The following is a 24,977-nucleotide window of genomic DNA, read 5'->3' on the forward strand; positions in this document are numbered from 1 at the left end:
CGGATTGCCCCAACAGGCATAGGATGAAGTAATCACACCATCAAGGATGTGAGGCTTCTCATATATTGATTTTTCAGTAACTACTGGCTGACTGAAACCAGGGATATTTTCTCACACTAGTAGGACTACGTAAAAATCTCAGATAGTGTGAGTCACACCTGCAGATCAACATAACCAGTGCAGGGGGGAAAGTGAACTTGGACCTGTTGAACACCTGTCTTCAAGCATGGGAACAGATTAGTCGGCCTGGAAACGTTTAGAGATGATTCAACTGCAAATCAACAGTATGTAAAGAAGTGTGTTCAAGGGAGGATATTTTAGTGGTACAAACACATGTAAACGTGAAGGACTGAAGACTTCAAAACACTCATTGAGCTGTATGCTCTTGCACGAGCCATGTGCTGCTGGGTGTGCAACCAAGGCATCAGTTCACATCATCTGCCTAGTTTGGAAAAATTAGTATTTGAATTAAAGGACAGGAACAGAAGAAATCTAAGATGCTGTGCAAAGCCTGACAACACTGCAAGCAAAGCAGAGCTCCAGACTGGTTGGGTTCAAAACTGACTGGAAGACTGTATGCTGAATATTATGTTTGTTTGAATATATTTATTAATAGCAGGGATGATAAAATAGCACGTATAATTGGTAGTTGGCGTGAAGCTGCAGGATTAGCAAGTTGTCTTGAGAAATAATGGAATGGTATGAAAAAAGGAGGCAATTCAATAGAGACAAATAGTTTACACCCTTGAACAGTAGAACCCAGATGTACGAGTACAAAACAGAGGCAAGCAAGCAAGAGAGCAGGTCTGCACGGAAAGATCAGATGACTCTTGCATGCAAACTGAACGTGAGTCAACATCATTATGCTGTTGTAGGAAAGGCATTAGTGGGATCTATAATGAAAAGGGTGCCATGCAAAATGTGAAGTAATCATCTATTTAAGAGTATCTGTTTCAGTCACAGCTGGAATAGCTGCTTCTGGTTTTTGCATGCTGGACCAACAGAAAATGTGCTGACTAGCAAGAATAATTATCCATCTAAATGTTGTGCTGGGAGAAGAGATGTAATGAATGAATTTTAGAGCAGAGGAGGAGAAAAAAGCATGGCATCAGTCTTCAAATGAGAGAAAGGAAATGGTCTCCTTTCACATCTACAGAGGATGAGAAGACAAAATGGACTAATTTTTCAGCAAAGGGGATTCAGTTTGTATATTCAGACAAACTGACAGTGAGGTGCAGGACTGAATTTTGAAAGAACACGGAGTCTCAAAACCCTGATATAATCCTTTCTTCATTTCAAAATGACAATCTTATTTTTTAAACCATTTCCTTTAGGGCTTATCTCCAGCCTGTCACAGTGACCTCTTGAGCAGACTCCTGCTTCATTTCAGCTAGCATCTGATGTTCATACAGCCTCCTTTTTGTCAAAGCAGTTATTTAAAACAGCTTTTCAGCGTCTCTTTATTCTACATGTTCGTAATTCCATGAATAGCAATTACTGTGTTTCTTCTTTGCACCTTCCTTTTCTTTAAGCCTCTTTTTTACTGTCCCTGGTCTAGCAGAGAGGCACACATCAGGAGAGTTAGGGGCAGCCCACAAATCAGTACTTTGCGTTTCATTTTATTCTATTCACAACAATTTGCAATTCCTTATAAAGACATGTTATCACTGCTTCCTTAGTGCTTTTGAATTGCGGTGCAATGATGCAAAGGCTGTATTTGGGAAGAATTACATGGGGATCGAAGGCTAGCTGTTCCCACCGTGCAGGGCAGGGTGACCCCTTTGGTGTTAGAAGCAGCCCAAAGAAGGAGAAGCGGAGCATGCCTGCCCTGCCCACTGGCATCAGCAGCCTTCCAGGAGACAGGAGGGCAGGCAGGGGGAGCAGCAACTGTCTCATCCTGACCTGTAATGGCAACGAAGGAGGATGATGCGCTCAAGCGGCTGGGCTTCAGGGGGACGCTGCGGTGGCTGTGTGACTTAGCAGTCACTGAAAAATCGTAACACCAAGCCAAGGCAGGGTTTTTTGCCAAATTATAACAGGAGAGCACACATTATAACTGATTACATCAGTAGTCTCTGTAAGTTAGGTACCGTTTATGTTGAGTAAGGATTAGATAAAATCTGACTTAGAAAAATCATAAAAATAACCCCACAGTACTGCATACCAAAAAAATGAAATTTCAGTAACAGGTTGGGTTTTATTGCAATTACAATTTATTCCAGGCAAGTACTCAGAGGCTTTAAAGATGTGGTGCATAGATTTGGTCCTTGCGGCAATGAGCTTACAGTTTAATTTTAGAACACCACTTTGTGCAAGAACCAGCAAGGAGTAGAGTACGTGAGGAAGAACGGAGGATTACTTACAGGAAACCAAAAGTGTTTAAAAAATTTATAGTAGGTTCAGTTTCGATCTATTAATAACTAAATAACATTTAAAACTATACAATTTCCTGTTTCATAGGTTTTAGACTTTAGTGATACAACAAAATATGTTGAATAATACATAGGTAGGTTTTTAGACTACACTAGTATGAAGGAAGTATGTTAGCTCACAAATAAGCAGAAGGGAAAATAAAAGTGTTAGCTGTTATTTTTCTTTATAACCATACAAAAACCCTTTTAGGCTCAGACACATGACTGTAAGTCACCAGAATTCTTTTTTTCAGAGCAAAAAGCACTTTGCTGACTAGAGGAAATAAAGTATTTGTTTATGTGCTTGATTTCCTATTAGGATCTGGTCTTTATCTGGTACTGAAGTATGCATACTGACTGGGCCCCAGTTATTTTTATAGTTTTATCTTTTTTCCTTTTTTTTTTAAACAAGTAATCCTGTATAATATTTTAACAAAAACTTAAGCTGTCTCTTTTATTTCCTTTATAAAAACCTTTAATTAGTCCCTCCGTGTTTCAGGTGTATGGCCTGAAGGTTCAGATGGAACAGATATCAATGCTGTCTGTCGATCACATGGGAGAAAACTGCTATCAACAGGGGATGACTTTGGCAAAGTGCATCTCTTCTCATATCCGTGTTCACAGTTTAGGGTAAGATATTTCCAAAAACCTTACTTTCATAACTTGCACAAATGCATGAGATGTTGTTTTCCTATGTACACCAAAAAAAAAAAAAAAAGACAAAGGAAAAATGGGAATATGCATATACCTAAGGGATGGTCTTAAGGTTGATTGGGACTACGGTTAAATTTAAAGCTTAATTTAGTATTAAAATACTTTAAGATTATGATGTGATGTCTTTGTTTCGTTGTTGTATGAATGTTCTTTTATAACAATATGTTTTTATGACAGCTTATATTCTCACTAATATGGTGTTTTCTAGGCTCCAAGCCATGTGTACGGTGGACATAGTAGTCATGTAACTAATGTAGATTTTCTCTGTGAAGACACTCACCTCATCTCCACAGGCGGAAAAGATACAAGTATTATGCAGTGGCGAGTCATTTAAAGGAAACATCAGTGTGAACATACACAGTTGAGTCAACCATGCACAGAACTTATGTATAAACTGTATATTTAAAACTTAACAGTATGTTTGCAGTTTAGCCTGGTCACTGTGATTTTTGTTTAAAAAATTCTTACAAACCTCAGGAAAATTAAGCCCTGTGCTGGTTACCTTACTCAGTCTAGTGATTTTTTTTTTTTCTCATTGTGTCACACCTTAAGGATGATCGTTTTCTTTTCTGTTGTACAATATACAACGCAGTACAAGTTTAATATAAGAAATGTGGCTTGACAGTTTGCAATACAGTGGTATCAGCGGAATGTGACTATCTTAAATGTTTCCTATAAACACTGCTAAAATGGTCACAAAAATGCCTTTCAAAGACTGTATATATGTGCTTATTTGTTTCACTATCTACACTTTGTACTGTATAGCTACTTATTTAGAAAAAAACTATGACAATGTCGAGGTACCAAATTGTTTCTGATGGAGGATGATGAATAGATAGCAGAAGTATAGACCGAGATGTAAGATGCAAAAGTTAGTGTTCTAGACCTGAAAATGTGAATGCTGGTAAATTTGCATTCTCCTGGGAATAGCAGACCTCGCGTATCACCCGTGAGGAGTTGTGTTCCCCTTCAAGTGAATCAGCAGGTTATGCCCCAGTTTGACCTGAGTATCTCAGCAGGGTTTGCAGATGTCTGTGTGGTTCAGGTATTCCATATGAGTTTAAATCAAAAACCTTTTTACTTGCGTATGAACAGTTTCTTTTGGAAAAGAAAACAAAAAAGCTTGGCCACATCCCCATAATTGGTTGATATATTTAACTAATATGTATATTAATCAGCATGATGCTATATTGTACATGTATAAGATTTTAGCAGCTCATAACAAATGGTAAGGCAATCTAGCTTTACTTTTTTATGCTTATGGATATTGTATATTTGTATTTTAAGACCAAGTAGACCAAGTCTAAAGATATCTTTTTAAGTGTACCATAAACCTGCAGAGGGTAAAGGAAGTCTTGGAAGCCTACATGAGATATTAATGTGTAACTTCTGGCCCCTGTGTTTTGTGCATGGATGGATATTTATAGTACGAAATAAGATTGTGTTTTGCAATGAAGTAATAGTGGAGGTGGTATAAAATGGTTAAGAAGGCCTTATCAATGTTGATTGTGACACAGATTGAAATGTATTGTTTACTTTGAGGAATGTATCTGAAGAATTTTAAAAGAGAGGAGTTCTAAGTGGACTCGAAAAAGGTAATATTAAAATTTTGCTTGTAATGGACAGTAAACGTTAATTCTCTGAACTCTAAAGCACTGGTTGTTTAGAGTGATCTAAATGAAATGGAATCAATAAATTTTGAAACTTTTTTATTACATCTCCAACCTCCTACACTGAAAGTGCAGGACACCAATAAACATGTATTAAAGTGAATTTTCAATGCATTATTCCTGTTTAGAAAAATACCTTTGTTTCAACACAGAATACTTATAGAAGAGACAGGCTTTTACTTAACGACACACATTTGTGATTTCTTTATTACAGCCACATTTGAAAATATTTGGGAATAAAATCTAGATTCTTGGGGGACACAATTTCATGTGTGACCATGACCCTGGGAGTGTGATCCATAATGCACACCTAGAGAGTGGAATTGCAGCTTCATGGCAGGGACGGGGACACCTACGACCTGCCTTGGTTCTGCCTCCAAGTGCACATCACTTATTTCCGAGCACTTGGCTGGTGGAGGAGTGTCATTCCACTGCAGAGCGTTACGCTCACGGCAAGAGCTCCTGACAATTTCTCTGTGTTAGGAACTTGTCCTCAGGCAAGACTGGGGAGGGCCAGGGTTTCAGGGTCACTTTAACCTGACGTTATCTAGCACTGTCACTGAAGGAAGAGGTCTTGCCCCCAGCTGCTTCTTCCCATCACATGCAGGAGCACAAGAGTTACTGTGGCCACAGGGAGAACCCAGCTGGGACGTGGACCCAGGTTAAAATCAAATAATCAATTCTTGGGTGAAAAAAAAAAAAGGCCAAGCAAGCAAACAACAACTACTACAGAACAGAAGAACCCTTTTCTCGGTTTCCTCATCTGATTTAGCTGTGCAGCTGTATGAGTCCTTGTACTGAGCTTGTGCAGAGGAAGGAGATGTGGAGAAGAAAATAATAGAGAGATGGAGGAGCACTGGGACAACTTCTTGTGATGGCAATGTCAATCTCGCTCTGTGTCAAGTGTGTGAAACTACAGCATAATATTCCTACCCTTTCCAGGGTTAATCCAATCTTAAGAGGTTGTAATACACAAGTGACAGGTTCTCATCTTGTCTGGGTGCTTGGTTGATTATGCCACAATACCTTCTGTTTATGATTTTTTTTTTTTTTTTTTGCTTTTGCAGAGAGGGTGCTTGCAGGTTTCCTGCTTTCAGAATTGTAGGTGTTTTGTCATTACTTACAACAGAGAAAACAGGAGCTGCAAATTGGGTTGGCTCATTTCCTTTTCATCCTTCTCCCACGGTGCTGCTCTTGGGATGTAATAATGTATTTGTGATCCTTTTCTTCATTTTAAACTATTATCCCTTACAAGAAATAGATGAGGAATCCTGCAAGTTCATCCCTAGGGTTACTGATCAAAGGGGATTTTCAACAATCCCATCCCATCTGTGCCTCTGCTGCTTCTCTAACTTTTGCTGTTAAATGTGTCTTTGTTCCTCTACGAGAACCTGATAAACGTTATTAGCTGAATTGGCAAACGGTGGGTAACATCTTGAGCCAAATATCCGTTTGACGACTGTTAAAGTGATTCTTCTTTCTTTATCCAGGAAATTCTACACAATTTTGCCATTGTTGTATATAATCTTCAGCTCTCCCCACTTCCACCCTTGTTCCTTAGTTCTTGCATTCATTTGTTTTCTTAGGAGTGTCCTCTTTCTTTTGTTGTTTAAAAGAAAAAAGCAAAAAAAGAAGGAAAGAGTTATTCTGACCTTTGCACATTTCATTCCATCGGCAGCACATGGGTCTCTTACACCTGATTCCTTCAGCTGATACTCGTCTGCAGCAGTTGGCCTTTCCTGCCCTTCCTTGTAGCATAAGGCTGGTTCCAAGTCCACGGCTGGAGCTACGGCCGGGCTGCTGCTTCTGCTCCTTCCCTCTTCTGATCTTGGCTGTGCCAGGTGTAGTGCTGCTCAAAGAAGACACTCATCTCTTCATGTCCCTTGTGTGTTGCTGTTGTCTACCAAGCATACAGCTACTCCCTTTCAACTTTCCTCTGTTTTTTCCTGTTTCTTGCTTTTTTTCCCTTTTATTTCTAGCATCGCTCATCTGCGACTTCAGCTTCCAGCACTGCATCCATCTCAGTTAGCCCTTACTGGCACACGTTGCTCCCTTAACTGCTTATAAAACCAGCAGCCCGGCCTACCTCTCTGACCGTCTGGGGGCCGAGTTCCTGGTTTCATACCGTATCTGTATCCACGCTGCTTCTTTAACTTGTCCTTGCCAGTATCAGGGACAGCACCTGCCTTCAGCCCCTTCCCCCCTGCCCACCCGCCTTCCTCCTGAGTGTCCCGAGGTGAGCAGCACTGGCTCCTTGGTTCTCGATTGCCCTCCATTCGTCTGTGGGCAGCCCTGTCATGTATTTCACATACTTACATTTTAAAAGATTTTTTTTTAGGGTAGGGATTTTTTTTCTCTGTTGCTCTATGGTGTTTAGCAACAGGATTTTGTGATCCTACACTCACTACTACAGTATGACTGTCGTGTTTCTCCAGAATGATGAGCGTGTGTGTTCAGGTAACACCTCTGTGTCAGGATATTCAAAGTGATTAGCCACTGAAATTGGTAATAGCTATTCTCCAAGTCTTAAATTTTTCAGAAAACAATGCATATGCTTTCAAAAGACTTCTTCCTCCCTCTTCTATATGCTTAGACACAAGCATAGCTTCAATCTGGGTTTTAGGATCATCGCCCATTTTCAAGTAGAGGCTTTTCACTATTTTGTTTACCTCTCCTGCCTGTTTTTGTGTATTTATTTTACCCCCAAAGGACACATATTTGTATTATATCAAAACTACAGCCTTTTTCAACGTAATTCTATATGTACTATTTGAATTACTGCCTGAAAGATGATTATTACATAGCTACTTTTGGAAGTGCTTTGTTTTGACAGGTTGTTGAAATGTGACAGGTATTAACAATTTCCAGCTTTGGTGCTCTACAAAAATCAATCACTGTATTAAAAAACTTAAGTAAAAAAAAAAAAAACACCACAGTGAAGAAAGAAGATAAATGTAAGAGAAAGTAAATAATTTTTCAATGTTAGTGAATTAAAAAACCCCACTATTTCAAATGATTAAAAAAATCCTCTCATGAAGCAAGCCAATTTTGATAAAATGGATTTTTTTACTAGTCTAATTAATACAAGGTTAATTATACAAGGTCACATTTTCTATGTGAAATGTTTGGATGAAATTTATTCTTCAGAAGAATTAATATTGAGGATATCATTTCCCTTCAAAATTATTCACGTGACAATAGCTTGCAAGGGCAAACAGACCCTTTTTTGCCAGGGTTGGCATTTCTCATTTCTTCAGACAGTGCTCAGAGAAGCAGGCGGTCTTTCTGCTGTGTTTTCTCCTCTGTCCCTGGAACTAGGGCTGTTGGCAGATCACTTGATTGCATCCTCAAAAATCCTGCAGATGGCAGGGAAAATGTCACTTTAATTACTAGTGAAAAGAACAGACTTACAAGAAGCCTAAACAGAAATCTTTCTCCCTTTACTGGCCGGGATTTATAACGGTGCTGCAGTGGTCCGATGGGTGCTGCGCCGCTCCAGCTGCAGCAGGCTGCCCTGCAGAAGAGATGCCCCAAGCCAGGGCATTTCCTAGCCCAAAAGGTGGGAGAGGAGGAACTGACCCCTGAGGGGAAGGACAGAATCACACCCAGATCTGTCTGCTTGTGGATGGAGGCTGCTGGCTGCCGGGTGAGTGAGTACATTAGCGGTTCATGCTGCTGCTGGGAGAGATTGATGTTTCTCCTTAGCCATGCAGTTCTGCGGCAAATTCATTTTTCTTAGTGGAACAACTTTGCCCCCTCTGAATTCATTAAATAATTGTGGTGAAAAGTAAGTGATAATTTACATGTGGAGATATCGATGACAGTTCAGCCAAAGCTGCCATCTAGCATGAAGTTTGGTAGACCTTATTTGTGTCAGTGGTGGTATCGATGGGCTCATCTGTGAAAGCCACTGGGGGGACCTTGGTCAATCAGGGTTACTCCCAGCGTTGTGGGTTCCCCTTGGTCTCCTGCCGAATGTGGAAGTCTAAGAAGGTGCCTCCTTTCAACAGAGCCACTATGCTTTTGGTGTCACCAGTCTTTGTAGGCACTTCTTTGGACCTTGCATTTCCCCTGAGTGGTTATTTGAGGTCGTGAACTCCATGAAAAGTGGTTCGTCCCCATCAGCTCCACAGTCCCAGTGTGGTGCAGGTTTGTTTTTACCAGCTTTTGGCTATCTCCAAGAAATTAGATTAGACATGTCCATTCATTTGTAGCGGGCATATCTGTACCTTAAAGGCTGCCTCTTTGGATCTAGTCTGAGGTGCTGAGGTTGTAACCATGAGGATGGTGGCCTGTTTTCTGTGTCTCCGTGCAAGTGGATGGGCTTTTAGCAGGAGCTTCTAAGAGATGAACATTTTTAAAATCTGACCTGTGGAATCACCTGGAATAAACATGTAGCCAGAGGGAAGTAAATTCAGCTGCTCTGTGGATTCTGGCTGTCAGCGCTGCGTGAGCTACGTTTGCTCCAGATTCCAGGTTGCAGGCTAAAGAAATCTCCTTCAGGCTGTTCAGTCATTATGGTTAGAAAGCAGAAATTAAAAAGGCTGGGTGAGTTCTGCAGCTATGTTAGATTATTGTAATTTGTCATTGCCTCGCATTGCCCTCGCACCACAGAGATGTGCTGAAGAGGGAACCGTCTCCTTGAGGCAGCCTGAGGAGAATGCCTCTCTCTACAAAATCAGTTGCTTTGGCTGTTCGTTCTGGATCCAGTTTCTCATTAAGATAAATGTCAATGTTTTAGGGCTCCTTCCTTCCTGCCCAGCTTCTCCTTTTCAGCAGCTTTCATTGACATCACAATTTTGAATTTATGGCATCAGCGTATAGCCACACGGGAGGTAATTATGCCAGAGGTTCAAGTGTTTTGGCCTCCTTACAGCACCTAAAAAGAGCAGAAGCTGAGCTCTGAGAGTCTCTGTCTGTGGCTTGAACAGTTGGAGAGCAAGCTAACAGGAGGCTCAGTTGAAGTGAAAAGCTCTCTGGCATTTCCCGTATGCACAGCTCCCGTTCCGCAGAAAATCTGGCCACACGCGGCTGGGCAGCCTGGAGAGTCCCGACTATCTCTGACTTCACGAGCACAGCGCTGCCTCTGTGCTGAGATCTTTTGGGCTAGTTTTGCGTGAGAACACTGCTGCTTTTGTTAAGGAAAAATCACCGAGGGCCTTGAACAGATAAGCCTGTCACAGGTTTCCAGGGCTGCCTGCAAAGCAGAGCTCCTCCCGGCTGCCTGGGAGGCTGCAGCTTCCTACTTCAGCCTTCCTAACCGTTGTAAACCCTGCTCTCCTGAGGTGTAAGGGGAAAAATAGAAGTGCCAGTGGGCTCCTCCCTTTCCAAGAGAAGGCACTGGCTATCCCCCGCCACCCTCCTGAGAGTGCAGTTGAGCCCTTCCTTTCCTTGGTTCCCATCTTCGCCTGAGGAACTATATATAACATAGAATAAAGCATACCAACATTGTATTTTTTTTCCTGCCTTCTCCTATACCACTCCCCCTTCCTGTCTCCTTTCCCTTTTCCATTCTTCCCTCTCCTCATTTTCGCCCTCTTCATCTATTTTTTTTTCTCTCTTCTTGTTAAAAAAGATCCCAAACCACTGTTTTCCCCTCATTTTTCTCTACTTTCCATTTTCTTACTCCTTTTAGCTGCAGCGAGGTGTCCATGAAATTGTAAAACCAAAATCCAGCTTCAGTTTGGCCAACTTACGAATCACATCACCATCTGAGGAACAGTATTTTAGAAGTCAATGTGTATGTGCATTACTGGACATAGTATAATGAATTGGTATAATGAATTCCTCTTAAGGGTGACTTTCACAAGGCTAAATCCTCCATGCATAGGAAAAGCCTTCCAAAAAAACATGTGTGCAAAACAAGCTGTTGCAGACATTTATTTTCCTGGAAAAGAGCTAGGTGTTTTTGTGGACAAACCCACAGGAAAGCCTGAGAGTTCAAGAGAAAGCTCTGGGCTGGACTAATTCAGTGGGAAAAAAATCACCACCAGACTGCATGCAGCTCTTGGCATGGCACTGACTTGCTGAGGAAAACAGCCGGATGACCCTGAGCTCCTGATATGAGGATATTTACAGAGGATGTTGCCCCAGGCTCTGTGACTGTTTGAGGAGGGCGTCCCTCCTCCTCCTATGAAATCCCTGAAGTGACAAGCAGCGCAGGCTTCTGGCAGGTTTTGCAGCAGAACCCGGAGGGGGCAGCTCCGTCAGGGTTTGCCACGCAGGAGGTCTCAGCCAGGAAAGACGTGGCCCTAGGGACAGCAGTTCTCTTGTGCAGGTCTTTGCTGGGCCATGCAGAAGGATTTGCAGTTAGGGAGAGGTGCAAGGGAGGGCAGGAAGGTCGGAGAGGCCAGCAGCATTGGAGATACACCTGGTGCGTGAGGATTTCCCCATGGGCAAAGAGCAGGTGGATCCACAAGACCACAGTCTGAGATTATACACGTGTTCAAACAAATGAGGAGCTTTAAGTGTCTTAGAAGGTGTATAGTTCTGATAGCAATATAGTGTAAGGTCTGTCCCAGCAAAACCATTTTTCATGGTTCACTCACGTCTTTCCATCAACACAGTGACCCGGTGGACACTTGAGCCCACGAGCGCTGATGAAGAAGCCTCATGGATTCTGATAACAGCAAAGATTTTTAACACTGCTCTCTTGTTTCTGTGCTACTAGTGTCTGGCAAGATTGGCATCTGTGACAGTCCATAAAATGTCGTCTCCTTTTCTCTCTCTCTTCCTTCTTTATATAAGAATAAATAGAGCGGCCAATGTGGTTGACCAGTAACCTCACATACTCTGCATTTCTGCATCAGTTCTCAAACCACCTCACAGGCCATTAAGCCTCCCAACCCATTGCAAAGGTAGACATTGCACAAGTTTACAGCCAGTGAGGTGTTGCAACTTGCCCAAGGACCTTTTCTCAGAAGGCAGTGCAGGTACAGAGCCAAGAGTGGCGGAAGCCACCCCCGTGCCCTACCCGGTTGTTTGCAGTCCCTTCTGGGCAGCTGCCGGGGGCTGGATGTGTCAGTGCTGGGGCATGCGGCGGTTGGAGTTTCAGCTGTTTGTAAAGAGTCACGAGTCTCTCTGCAATATCAGGTGCCCCTTTATGCTGCACAGCCTACATACCCAGATAAAACTCTTTGCAGAAGACATTTTTGCTCTACTCTGGTTTTATATCTTAACCATGGCATGATTTACATACATTTCTTTGCCTATTTAATTTGTGCCTGTTATAAACCTATCATTTTAAGGAAATTACATTTTAAAAAACCCAGATTATCAGTGAACTTACATGTGGATGTGCTCTTTTAATCATATTTTAAGTTCTAGCACAATTACCATGAAACTTTCTAGTTTAATAAGCATCCTCCTTGCCTCATTGCTGTCTCTCATATGTTGCATGCACTGGTCAGTGACCCACACTCTAAATGATTAATCAGATGATAGTAATAAGAAAATGGGTTTTATTTTTGCTCATTGTTTCTTCATAAGCTTGCTTCCTTCAGCAACCTCATCACAGGTTACGTGGATGAGTTTCTCCAAGCCAGTGTTACTCGGGGGAGACTGCCTATCAGATCCATGGTCTGACACAGTTGTTTCTTTATACAAAAACATACATTGTGCCTTCTAGGAAATTTAGGATAATTGCTTATAAGAAAGGATTATAAGCTTTGGTTTCAAACAAATAAGGAGGCCCCTTAGTAATAGGGGGAGCTTCTTTAGGAGAGACCTTCTCATCTGAAGCAAGCTTAGATTAATTGGTGGGGTGATTTGGGAAGAGGATGGCACAGACCTGCTATGGGACAGGGGAAGCATGAGCTGGGCTCTGTACTAATGAGCCACAGAAGGGGTGGGGGTTCCCTCCCCCAGCCCTTCAGTAACTCTGTCCCTAATTATTTTCTTGACATCTTAATGATCACTGAAAACAGCAGCTATCAGATGTTCATTAGCCACCAACAAACAATCATGGCCTTGAATAAAAGGCATACACATTATTGCTACTATAGGTTATCTTGCTGTAATATTATTGCTGTTACTGTTGTCGTATAATTTTATTTGGTGTGGAGCTGCAGTAGGCAGCAGCAAAAGCTTGACAGGCCAGTGGTGAAATAGGTCTCTAGGGCATCAAATCTATGGGCTTGAGTTTTGCAACATTCATTCTAGTAGCATAAACTACTATTACAGTAAAAATAAGTGTTGTATTGGCTTGAATGTGTTGAAACCTTAACTTTTCAGAGAAATAGAAATGTAAAGTATTAATATTAAAAATGGCCCCCACTGCTTTGCTCTGTACCTTCTGCACAGGCTGTGCCATGCCGGATTGCCTCCCGCACGGTCCCGCAGTCCACTTGCTCTGCACCACGGGCACATTCCCCTGGCAGCTGGCAGAGCCCTGCAGGCACACACGCTGTCCCACAGCCCACCTCCCCCATCCCCGTCCCCCCCCCCCCGCCTGCACCCGTCTCACGATGCCCCGGCACACAGGGAGCAGGGCTACAGCTCGTGGGGATGGAGGTGGGTCTCAGGGGGTCGTCGGAGTGGCATTAATCGGGACACAGACACACGGAGGGAGGGAGGGGGCTGCAGAAGCCCATTTTTGTTCCAGTCGCAATGCGCACATACAGGCTGCCTGGAAGCCCACTGCCTGCTGTGGGGCTGCACGGTCGTTGGAGGTTTTCTGTGTCTAGGTTGGATGATGCAGAAGGGGCAGAGATCTGTGGGAGATGGACCCATGGATTGTCAGTCTGAAGAGCCTTTACTGTTGAGAAGAGCACAAGTTATGGTGACCTATGCATGAAAGAGCTGATAAAAAATTGCAGCATGTGGTCCCTTATCATGCCAGATCCTTGAGGATATTAAAGCGATACTACTTGCAGTATCATCTTTTTTTTTCTAGTGGGTGGTGCATGGGAAGAGGCAGAGAGATGTGGAAAGGGGCAGAGGAAGCTCCAGGCTCTGGACCTGCAATGAACGAAGCTGCTCCCACTGGTGGAGAACATCACCGTGTGCTCCGGGCTGTGCAAGGGGGCTGGCAGGAGGGGGCTGGCAGGAGAACAAGCGGAGGGCCGGGGACGGGACTGGCACGAGGAGAGGGAAGACCTGCGTGGGGGGCAGCCCAGGGCGCCCCGGCGTGGGGGGGCGGTGGGTTCGGAGGATGGCCAGGCTGGCAGCAGGGAAACCCAGCTGGGGCCAGCGGGAAGGGTGAAGGGGCAGCACACACAGCTGCCCCGCAGTATTCACGGGAAACACCATTCCTGGCTTCGCTTCCCCGCACAGAAGCACCCATCCTTACCGGGGGGGCTCAGGACCCCTGCCGCACTTCGCGGAGGAGGGGGCTGCCCCCGCGGCGCTGCCCCGCTCCAGCCGGGAGACGGCTCGGGGACGCGGCACGGCCAGTCCCCGCCACCGGAGCCCGCAGCCGCCGGCCGGTGCCGCGCACGCTGCGCCCCCGCTCCGCCCGGCTCACCTGCGCTGCCGCGGGGGGGCCGTGCCGTGCCGTGCCGTGCCGTGCCGGCTCCCCCCGCCATCCCCCCGGCGGAGGCGGAGGCGGCGCGGGGCGGGGCGGGGCGGCCCCGCCGCGCGTGGGAGCGGCGCGGAGCGGAGCGGGGCGGGCGGCAGCGGCGCTTTGTCCTGCCCACACACACAGCACACGCAGCGCAGCCGGGCGGGAGCCGGTAACATGGCCGGGCCGGCGGAGGGGCTGCCCGCCGCCGCGGGGCCCGGCTAGCGCCGCGGGGCCCGGCGCTGCGAGTGGGGCGGCGCCGCCGCCGGAGCCCCCCCCGCCGCCGCCTGGCCCCGGCCGCCGCCGCCGCCGGGAAGATGAGGTGAGCGCGGGCGGGCGGGGATGCGCAGCGCCCGGCAGGCCGCCCCGCCGGGGGGGGTGGCCGCGGTCCCCCGCGGTGGTGTCACGCCGCGGGGAGCGGGGGTTTCCCGTGCGGGTGGAGGGCGGAGGAGAGGTTCAGCGGTGGCGGCGCTTCCGAGTCCTTCGGCGGGTGGATAATCCGGGTGGGTGGTGACATTTTTGGCATGTTTGACTGTCGGTGCCTAAATCCCTGTGACAGATTATCTCGGCGGTTACAAAGGGCCGTAAACGCGGTGGAAGCCGCGCTGGATGCGCCGGCGGGGACCCCGCTTACCGCCGCGGTGCCTTCCAGCCCCGGGGCGGGCAGGGCGAGGCGAGCCTCGGGCAGGGGTCCCGCCGGGGACCCGCCGGGCGGGGGGCGAGGTGCCGGGGTCGGGGGGATGCCATTTCCCCCCAGCATTCAGCAGGGGAGGGGGGGATGCCATCGCCCCCCAGCATCCAGCACAGGTCGTGCCGGCTCTCCCGGAGCCGCTCCGCCCTCGCGCAGTGCGTGCTCCCGCTCGGAGTTTTCCCGAGGTCAGTTTGGCTGTTGTGAAGTAAAAAGCAAAATAGCCCGGCGCACGGCAAACCCGCACATTCCTGCAGGCAGATAAGTGCCTGGTGGTGGGAAGGAAGGAAGGAAGGAAGGAAGATGTTCCTTGATTTGGTTCATACTCTTCCAAACCTCCCTCTCTCTTCATTTATACGAGAGTTCTCTTGAGCTGTCAGTACCTTGGAGCAACCCAGCCTCTGATTCATTTTCTAATACTAGTGATTCCTTCCACTTAATTATTATCTTGAGCACAGGAAAACTGCTTTGAGAAGCCTTAAAAATGGAAATAACAGTTTGAAGGTAGATACCGTTCTGTGGTGCCTGATCCCTGGATTGCAAGGTTGGCATAGCTGCTAGGAAGTACAGTAGGAGTCTAAAAACCTTCGCCTGCATTTATAGTTGCATTTAGTCCTGACACTATTATGTATGTTGAAGGCTTGGAGCTGCATCCATTTATTTAGTCATTTATATTACCATTAGTTTTCTTCACTTGCTTAAAATTATGTTCCTGGGGGAGAGCCAAAAGCACATGAGCCTGCAGCGTCATGCAACTGCCTGGTGGCCTAGACCCCTCTGGTCTCCACACAAAAAGTTCATCTGCATCCGTCTCACCTGGTCTGATGATGATGCTGCCCAGACACCTCGAGATAAATCATCAAACACAACAGCTGGCAGCAAAGTCTTCCCTTGCTCGCTCCCATTCAGTCAGTAGCCCAGCTGCTAGAGCTCCTCCCCGTGCAGAAGGAAAGCTGACTCCTGAGCACATCTTTCACCCCTGAGGAGGCACCACAAGCTAGTAGGAAGGCTGCAACAATTTTGAGTTTTTCCTGCTGAAGGTACCCTGCTCCACACGCACTTCTGCAGTTGGTGGTTCTTTTTGTTGGATGAGGTAGCGGGAAGGAGAGGGATCCACAAAGACAGGCTGGGACTTGGGGTACCATAATGCACCCAAAGTAATCCCCACCGTGAGAGCTAGGGCACTCTCAGAGGAGGTGTGAGCTACAGGGAATTTTGGGAAGTAAAGGCAGCTTAATTCCAGAAGGAGCTTCAGGACTTCCCCATATCCTCACTTTTGACGGTGAATGGGGTGCTTCTCTAGCCTGGACACCTAACGCCAGCTGCATCTGGCCTAGGTGGAGGAGCCGGTGTCCAAAGCTGGTCTGTCTGGGTGCTGGGTGCTTCTTTGTATAGCTGCCCTTTCCTGGTTTCCCCATATGATGGTTGGCATCTGCAGGTGCATCACACTTAAAATAGTCTTTTTTTTATTGATAGCACTTTTATACTTTAATGTGCATGCTTGGTTTTTTTGGTTTTGTTTTGTTTTGTTTGGGTTTGTTTGTTTTGTTTTTTATTTTAATGAATTCCTGTTTTTAAACGTTTCCATTCTGAGTTTTTTTCCTTGCATATACAGACATTACTGAATAGGCTGTACTTGTCAGTAAATATATGTCTGCAAATCATCTAAAACCTTTTCCAGTATCAATTTTTGTTTAATAAATATAGGCTATATAATTCCAGAAGACCCTGGCAGGCTATACAATCACTAAATAAAAACCTTCTTAAAACATTTGCTTAGCCATGTGTGGTTTATTTATATTGCTTTTTGTGGTGAATAGATTACAGTGCTGTTCTTTGCACAATTGCATTTATGTGATGGTTTCCATTTTTTGATAATTTCTTTATGTCTTCACTTCCAAGGTATGAAGTGCATGCATAGTGGGCCTACCACAGGTCTTAGTAATAAAACAGATTATAATAGATGTTCTGTCTCGAAAGTGGATTAGGATTCCTGGGTGGAAAATGCTAAAGTGCAGGGGTGTTATTACTTCTTAGTGTATAAAAATACTGCTTTAGTACAACAAATGTTGAGGTTATTCTACAGCAGATACTAATTTCTTCTTGGAACTAATGCAATTAGCTCATATTTGAGGAAATGCCTATGAATATTGCTGTGGATGAAAGTAAGATTTTTACATTCTATCAAGCACAGGTGTAACCTTGTATTTCTTAGTCACACATATAGTTTATAAGGCATCTGTTTTTCAGTGGTCTGTGTTCTTAAAAATAAAAACCAGCTATAGCATTTTGGGTGTATCCCTGAAAAAAATCATCCCTGTCTCTTTGCCATGGCTGTGGTGAGCATAAGCTGGCTCTTTGTGCTGCGGTCCCAAGGCAGTGATGTGTGGGAAAGCCTTCCTTCAAGCACTTTGTGTTTTTCTAAACAGAATATACAGTGAATATCCAGAGACAAAAACAACCTCTAAACAGGATTATTCAGATCAAAACTATACCTCCTTACTTTTTTGTGGTAACTCATGCTTTAATCTAACCCAAGGTAATGAGTTTAGTACAGAAGTTAGTGGGAAAAAGTGTCCCTTAGCACTTCAATGTTTGTAGAGTTCTCTAGCTAAAGTCAGCCTTTTTGTTCTGACATTTCTGTATATCTGCCAACTGGAAATCCTAAAAAGCTGCTGTATTTAGCCCCAAGTTAAAGGGATGGAGCAACACCCTGAGAAAGAGAACTGAATAGTCATAGTATAAACCTGTTTTAATAACAGCAAGCGTATATACATCATTCTTCGTAAGTCTTTTGTTTTCAGACATAAGCAAACAAAGTCTTTACATTTGTTCCAATAAACAGAATGTATTCAGCATTTCATTGCCTTCCACATTTTCTGTTCATTAAGCAAGTTCATGAGATAACTCAAGAGTTTTGCCAGCACTTTAATTTGCTTGGAGAGTAGCTGGAGCTGTATGTATGCGGTGTGATTTTCCAAGTCTTATTTTTCTTCACTGTTGAAAGAAACAGTATCTGTTTGCATCTGTAACAAATTAGAGAGAACGTGTTGTTTGTGTTTATAATGTCATCAGAATTGGGGTTATTGACCTCACTGGACTAGTAGCCCAGTATGCTGTGTCCTACAGGAAAGTAGTAGCATCCCCTGAGATGGATAATAAAATCAAGTTGTCTGTAAAGTTTCATTTAACCTTGTCACTTAGTAATTGATTTCTGAGCTGGAGCAATATGCTTGTAACTTAGCTAATTTTAGTTTAATTTGAAAACTCTGTCCTGCCACGTTCTGACTCCTGCTACGTGCCCTGGTACTTGTCACACCACTTTCTGCCATCACGCCTTTGGGTACGTTTGGGTTTGCAGCCTTTCAAGCCAAAGTAGCGCTGCGCAATTCTGCCAGTGTCACTGGATGGGGAAACACCCAGCCCCTTTGGCTGTTGTGATTTCATCAGCAAAATCCCAAGTGTGGATACTATGCTGCTGACAGAAAATTGTTTTTGTTAGCTCAGCTTAGATCTTTAGAGGAGTAGTTTAGTTCTAGCTGCAGACAGACTCCATTGTCAGCAAAGCTGGGATCTCTGCTGCAGGTTGCACCATGCTGGCTATGGCCACACAGAGGGAGCAGCAGTGGTCCTTTGGGAACCAGGTGATGCTGGGTTTCCATCGATGTACCCTTGCTGTCAGGACATGTGAACAGGCAGGCCAGCTGTACATCTTTCATGCTAATTGTTATTCTCTATACTTAAAAGAATAAACTTATTTTCCCCTCTCTAAAATAAAACATAAACTCTAGACTTCTTTTTGTGCATTCAGGGTTTTTTTTGGGAGAATATTTTGTCTTGTATTCCTGTAGTGGTATAATTGAGGCTGAAGGTAATCTTTCAAGTGTGTGCAGGTCTGTTTAACTCAATATTATGGTTTTGTGTGTCATGTCACTTCTGTCCTTTCCCGGACCACTGAGACTGTGTTAAGCAACAAACACTGTCATGAAGAACAGCTCCATTAGAAGTGTGTCATGATTAAAGGTGTCTGCATGGTCTTTGTACGTGGCTAGGTGCTTCACCTGGTAAGTAGTAAATTGTAAGAAGTAAAGTGATTCTCTCTCTGTATTTCAATATTTGTAAGTATTTCTTGTAAGAAATCCTCAAAATCTTTCCAAAAGTGCAAACGTAGTTCAGGCTTGTATAATTTCCCATATCTGGCAAGTTAGCAATTTTGTGATTTCTTTCCTTTTTTCTTACTATCCATCATAGTTTCTCTCAGTTCTGGGTGCTGTGTAAGGAGCAATATTGAACCCCTTCAGGAAAATTTCTAAAGCTGCTGCCAAAATAAAATGAAGTCTGACTAATATTCTGTCCTCATAATTACAGAATTAAAATAAAATATGTTGAATGAGCTATAGGTTTTCTTTGTCTGCGAAGGTTGCTATAGGTATTTCAAGTTTCTTTGCTGAATCTGAATCTTAGTGTCATCTCGTTTGCTTTCTATTTACATTAAGAAAATACTAGCTGATGGTTTGGTATTGTCCTTCATTGCAGTAGATAAGCACTAAAATCAGCTCCAGTGTACATTGCTCTTGCTTTGACAAGAGGATGGGGAGTTTTGGGATGTATTTCTGTTTTCTTCACAGCTACTGCAGAATGTTAGGGATCCACAGTGCTTCACCCCCCCATTTGTCTTTCTTTTTTAGCCTTGTCCCTAGGTTCAGTTTCTCAGGAGCAGGGGGGAGAGGTGGAGTAACTGTGCCACCTTTTTCTTCATCTCACTCCGTTGTTCGCCCTTAGGCGTATTTCATCTGCAGTCACCTACCCAAGACTTCCATTTCTTCTGCTTTTTGATCTAATGTGCCGTAACGAGGGGAAGTGACCAAAAGCTGCCCTGCTGCAGCTGAGAGCTTCCACCAAGGCGCATTTGAAGCACGCACCAGTACGGCCCCCATCGCCGCAGGCATGAGCCCATGATGCAGCCCAGGGGGAAGACACCAGACCTCCAGACAGGCTGCCGTGAGGCCCCCGGGGTGTAAGTCATGGCACCACACAGCCTTGCTTGGGTTAATTTACCGTGTTCCTCTCTAATTAGCCCACGGAGAGCTTTGCACTGTAGGGATAGGCTGTTTCCAGGTGCTTGGGCTGCTCCATAGGAAGCGGAATAACCTGACGGTTCATTTGGCACGTCCTCCCGGTGATAGCTCTGTCTGTGTTCACGGGTGCGCGCGCACATCCCCCAGTAACTCCCAAAGCATGTTTCAGTCTGGGCAGTGACCGTGTGAAATTGAAAACCGTTTGAATCGGATCTTTTCTTTCTTTTTCATTCCTGGGGTATTTAGCACCAGGACGTTTCTTCCCATGAGACTTTGCATTTTTGTGTTGAGGAAACACTCAGAATGGTATGGACAGTCTTTCCAAAATGATTCTTCACCTGAGAGCTATAAAAGCGTTAAGAATATCTATTTTTATTAATCAGAAGAGACAGACTGGGCAAGTCCTTACCAAAAATTTGAGCCTGGAAACTTCCTTCACATTTCTGACTGTCCAAAGTGCCATTCTGTAACATCAAAACAACTAGTCAAGCATTACATTTCCCTGGATATTTCACAGTCCTGGAGTGGGAGAGACATGAGGGCCAGAAACTTAATTTTCCTTCTTGATGCAGGCATTCAAGCCTTACATTTGTTTCAAGTTCGGTGTTAGTTTATACGTTTTCCTGAGTTCTGGTTCCTGCTCCCCTCAGCGATGCCAGCTTTGCCTTTTGTGGTTTGGTAGGGTGAAGTGGATCATGAAGTCTATGTACAAAGACAGAAGAAAAGAAAATTCACACTTGCCGTACACAAAGGATGTATATATAGGGTAGCAAGAGGATGAAAGGTTGAGGCAGTGCTCCGTGGCACCACCAGAAATTCTCATGAAACCATTTCTCCAGGGAACCCTATTACTACAGATTATAATTTGGCTTTTACTGTGATGCTGCTTCTGCTTTTCCTCTTAACCACTGCAGACCCTCCAGCTCAGGCTCCCCAGTGCTTGTGCTAAAACTGTGTAGCCTAGCTGGTAGCGTGGATGAGCATTTTCTGACTATGGTATGTTTCACCTGAGTTATATATACTGTTGACCTTTCTTTGAACATCTTTCTTCACATCACTAAACCTCCCTGCCCGCCTGAATTTCCTGCAGGCTTTCCTGCAATCAGATAGTCAGCAGTGAGGCTGTGCCTGTTGGATCGCATCACAGGACCACGGAGTAGTTTGGATCAGAAAGGACCTTTGATGGTTATCTAGTCCAACTCCACCTGCAATGAGCAGGGACATCTTCAACTAGATCAGGTTGTTCAGAGCCCCATCCAGGGATGGGACATCCACAACTCCTCTGGCTACCTATTCCAGTATGTCACCTCTCTCATCGTAAGAGTTTCTTCCTTATATCTAATCTAAACCTACCATCTTTCAGTTTAAAACCGTTGCCCCTTGTCCTGTCAATACAGGTCCTAGTAAAAAAGTCTCCATCTTTCTTATAAGCCCCTTTTAAGTACAGAAAGGCTACCTTAAGGTCTCCCCGGAGCCTTTTATTCTCCAGGCAGCTCCCTCAACCTTTCTTCACAGAAGAGGTGTTCCATCCCTCTGACTGTTTTCATGGTCCATGTCTTTCCTGTGCTGAGGGCCCCAGAGTGGGATGCAGCACTGCAGGTGGGGTCTCATCAGAGAAGAGCAGAGGGAGAGAATCACCTCCCTCGACCTGCTGGCCATGCTTCTTTTGATGCAGCCCAGGATACAATTGGCTTTCTGGGCTGTGAGCGCACGCTGCTGGCTCATGTGCATGTGCTGGTTTATTCCCTGGAAGCCCCTCGCCATTGAGTGCAGATCTTGTTTAGGTGAGCAGTTCATTTCTCAGGCAGTAGGTGTCATTCCTGCAACGAGATCTCGTAGTTTTCTTCTGTCTTTCTTCAGCTTCAGATAGGTGCCAGAATGGATAGACACAGTTTTCAGTGGTTTACTGGGGAAAAAAAAAGGGGGGGTGGGGGAGGAAACCCAAACAAGCTGTGTAGAGCAACTTGGCTTAGCATAGTACTGTGAATTGTAGCGTGCCGTGGGTGCAGGCATGGGTAGATGCTCCAGCAAGGATGTAGCGGTTTGGGTCTGGCTTTGCAGTGAGCTGTTCAAGCCTGGTCCTTGTCATGGCGGTGAGCTCCATGGTGCAGATACGCTGTGCTTCCTCAGCTGCTCTGTGGCTGCTAAATCTCTTAACCTTTTTGACTTCATTTCTTTATCTGCTGGAGGATGACAATACTTACCTGAGAGGGAATTAAGATGATTAAGTAGCTAGGTCTCAGTCTAGCACGGGATTTAAGGATATGCTTAAGTTTGGTCCTGCTGAAGTCCTTGCTTTGCTAGAATGGATTCTTCTGTTCAAAAAGTATTTCTGAGGATGACAAGCATGTTGTTTACACTGTGCTAAGCATTATAGTAAAGTTTCTTGTGTGTTGTCATCCATTCATTCCTTCCTTCTCTTTCTTCCTCACCCTTTCCCATCATTCGTTGCTTCTTCCTAGTCAGCATGTGTGTTGCTCCTTTCCTTTATCCCTTGTCAGTAAGCCACTCCCTCAGTAACAAGGAGATCTAGAAAATACACTGAAATGGCATTAGCAAGCAGTAGGGCCGTGGTCACCATAATCCCTTTAATTGCATGCTGTATCCCTTTTTTTCCATAGCTGTGCACAGATCAGGAGACTGCCTGCAGTGATGTCCCATGGGTGTGTGTTTGCATGCAGCAGGGGCAGCTAAACACATCCAGGACTGTTGAATGCTCATGCTAAAAGGTTAGCTTAAATAAGTAAATTCAAGTGAAAAAGCTGTAATTGGAAATAAGTCTTACGTGTGCTGGATGAGTAGGACTATTGTCTTCAGCACTGAATAGACCCGCGCACCTCAACTTGTGGTTTGTGGTCCAGGGGGCATCAAAAGAGAGTGCAAAAATCCCTACAAAAAACTTTAAAAATCAGAAACAAGGAAGATAAAATCATCCACATGTGCACATATGTTTCATGCGGTTTGTATGTACGTACCCATGCCCATTAGCTCCTTACCGTTCTTTTATTACCCAGTTAAAATGCTTTTGATACTAAAATCATCATTTTATTAAATTACTCTGTTTTGTCTGTCACTCTCCTTCCCACCTGCCAAACAGCACTGGGATTTGAGATAATCTGTGAATTCCTTTTTGAAAAGGATTTGTGATTTAAAATGAGAAAAATACTGGACTAGCATATTTTGACAGAATGAGGTAACTTTAATATTCTGACTTTGTCGTCGTGAATTAGTGTTGAGTGCTGCAATACATTTGCATGCTAATCTTTCTATTAAATAACTAAACACATCATCTAGGTGAGTCTAAGTCAATTTTTGATCCCACAGCTGTTACATTGAGAAGTAAAGGTTTGAATCATCTGAATAAAGCAGCTTTGCTATTCTCAGGCAATTAATTTTTTTGACTAGTCAGATAAGTGGAAGAGAGAGAACACAGACTTACATATTCATTTTACCTGTATGCTTAATTAAATGTCCTCTACCTGTCCGTGTTTGCTGTTTTGCTTGTCTGGTAGTAAGAACCGTCTGTGAGTAGGTGGAATGAGGAGTTACGTCCCTTCATTGCGCTCCAACATGTGTGGTGTTTTCCATTAGAGGAGTTCACTGAAGTGCTGCTTTGTCAGCTGCTACCAAAGTGATCCGTAACTCACAGCACTGTCTTATGACTCCACCAGCAGCCCAGCGTGGTGGTGGATCCACCCAGAGCCTGACCTGCTGACTCTGGGCTTTGTGTTTATTTGTTTTAATTGGCGTTGAGTTGTCAAACGCTAGTTCACAGCATATGAATCGCATACAACTGTCACCAAGATTGCCGTGACGAGTAGTGATCCCCGGAGCTGTCTAGTTCATTGCACACCCAGGAGCAGTCCAGAGCAGTGCCTTTTGCTCTACCTGCAAGTCAGCTTGGAGATGGCCATCCTGCTCCGTCCTCAGGGATTTCAGCTGCCCGTATCTAATGCTGGAGGCAGGAGGAAAGCTGGCTGATGCTACGGCATTAAGGTCCTAATCTTGAAAAGACTTAGACACATTCTTGACCTTATTACGGGGAACAGCATCCTTGATGCATGTGAACCTAACGACCGTTGTGATAAGACCACTGACCGTAACAAATTTCAGTCCATGTGCAAGTATTGACGGGGTTGAGGTCTGGTGGGGCGGTGAAGATGCTCTTCTTCATTTGAGGGCAGAGCTCAGCAAGGGGAATTTTGTAGCTGTTAGGAAGGGAGCCAAAAGCTGTCCTCCTCCCGTCCTCTCTGTGGAAGTCCTCGCTTGTAACATATACAAATAGGAACGTAAACATCTCTTGTTTGAAATATTCCTCCCACCCCAAATGAACAATTATTAACCAAAAACCTGGCAGTCAGTCAAAAGCAACCCCTGCCCTCGGGGGGTGGGGGTGGGGTGGATGGGCGAGGAGGGTGGTGCAAGGAGCAGGTTTGCTGAGCAGTGGTGGGGAGGGCTGGGGCTGGCAGAGCAGTCCTGGCGAGGTAGGTAAGGTGAGTCCTTCCCTCTCAGGGATTCATGAGCTAAAATAGAAACAAGAAGTGAACAGAAAGATGGGCACAGCGTTTAGCATAACTGAGGAATGTGTGTACGCATGTGTGTGTGTGTAGTGGGGGTCCCACTAAGCCTGTCGTGTTGACCCCAGTGAATGCCTCCTCATTTGTGGTCCTCAGGGTGTTGCCCAAGGATGAGCTGCAAGGGCCTGCTTGTCCCTTCTGTCCTGTCTAAACAAAAATAGTGCCAGAACTACGTGACTGCAACCCTTTGCAGGATCTCAAAAAACCTGACCCAGCATACTATTTTAAAATTTCATGGTATTAAATATGAGAGTGTTACAGAAATAGCAGAGGGGAGGCTGCGCCAGGCAGCAAAGGGAGATGAAAACGAGTTTGCAAGAACAATAAATGCACACAAGGA

The 24,977-nt window shown here is 44.8% G+C and overlaps 1 protein-coding gene across 14 annotated transcripts in view; it reads left to right on the forward strand.

Moving 5' to 3' along the window:
* Positions 1-4,898, forward strand: part of EML1 (EMAP like 1) — a 135,606-nt gene extending 130,708 nt beyond the window's left edge. For all 14 annotated transcript variants that reach the window (XM_080394565.1, XM_080394564.1, XM_080394570.1 and 11 more), the window contains 2 exons: positions 2,911-3,041; positions 3,334-4,898. In XM_080394565.1, the coding sequence (XP_080250691.1) occupies positions 2,911-3,041; positions 3,334-3,459 (257 nt within the window). In that variant the 3' untranslated portion in view covers positions 3,460-4,898. The remainder of the gene's footprint in view (positions 1-2,910; positions 3,042-3,333) is intronic.
* The last annotated feature ends 20,079 nt before the right edge of the window (positions 4,899-24,977 follow it).

This window comes from Falco punctatus, assembly GCF_963210335.1.
Source record: "Falco punctatus genome assembly, chromosome: 7".
NCBI lineage: Eukaryota > Metazoa > Chordata > Aves > Falconiformes > Falconidae > Falco > Falco punctatus.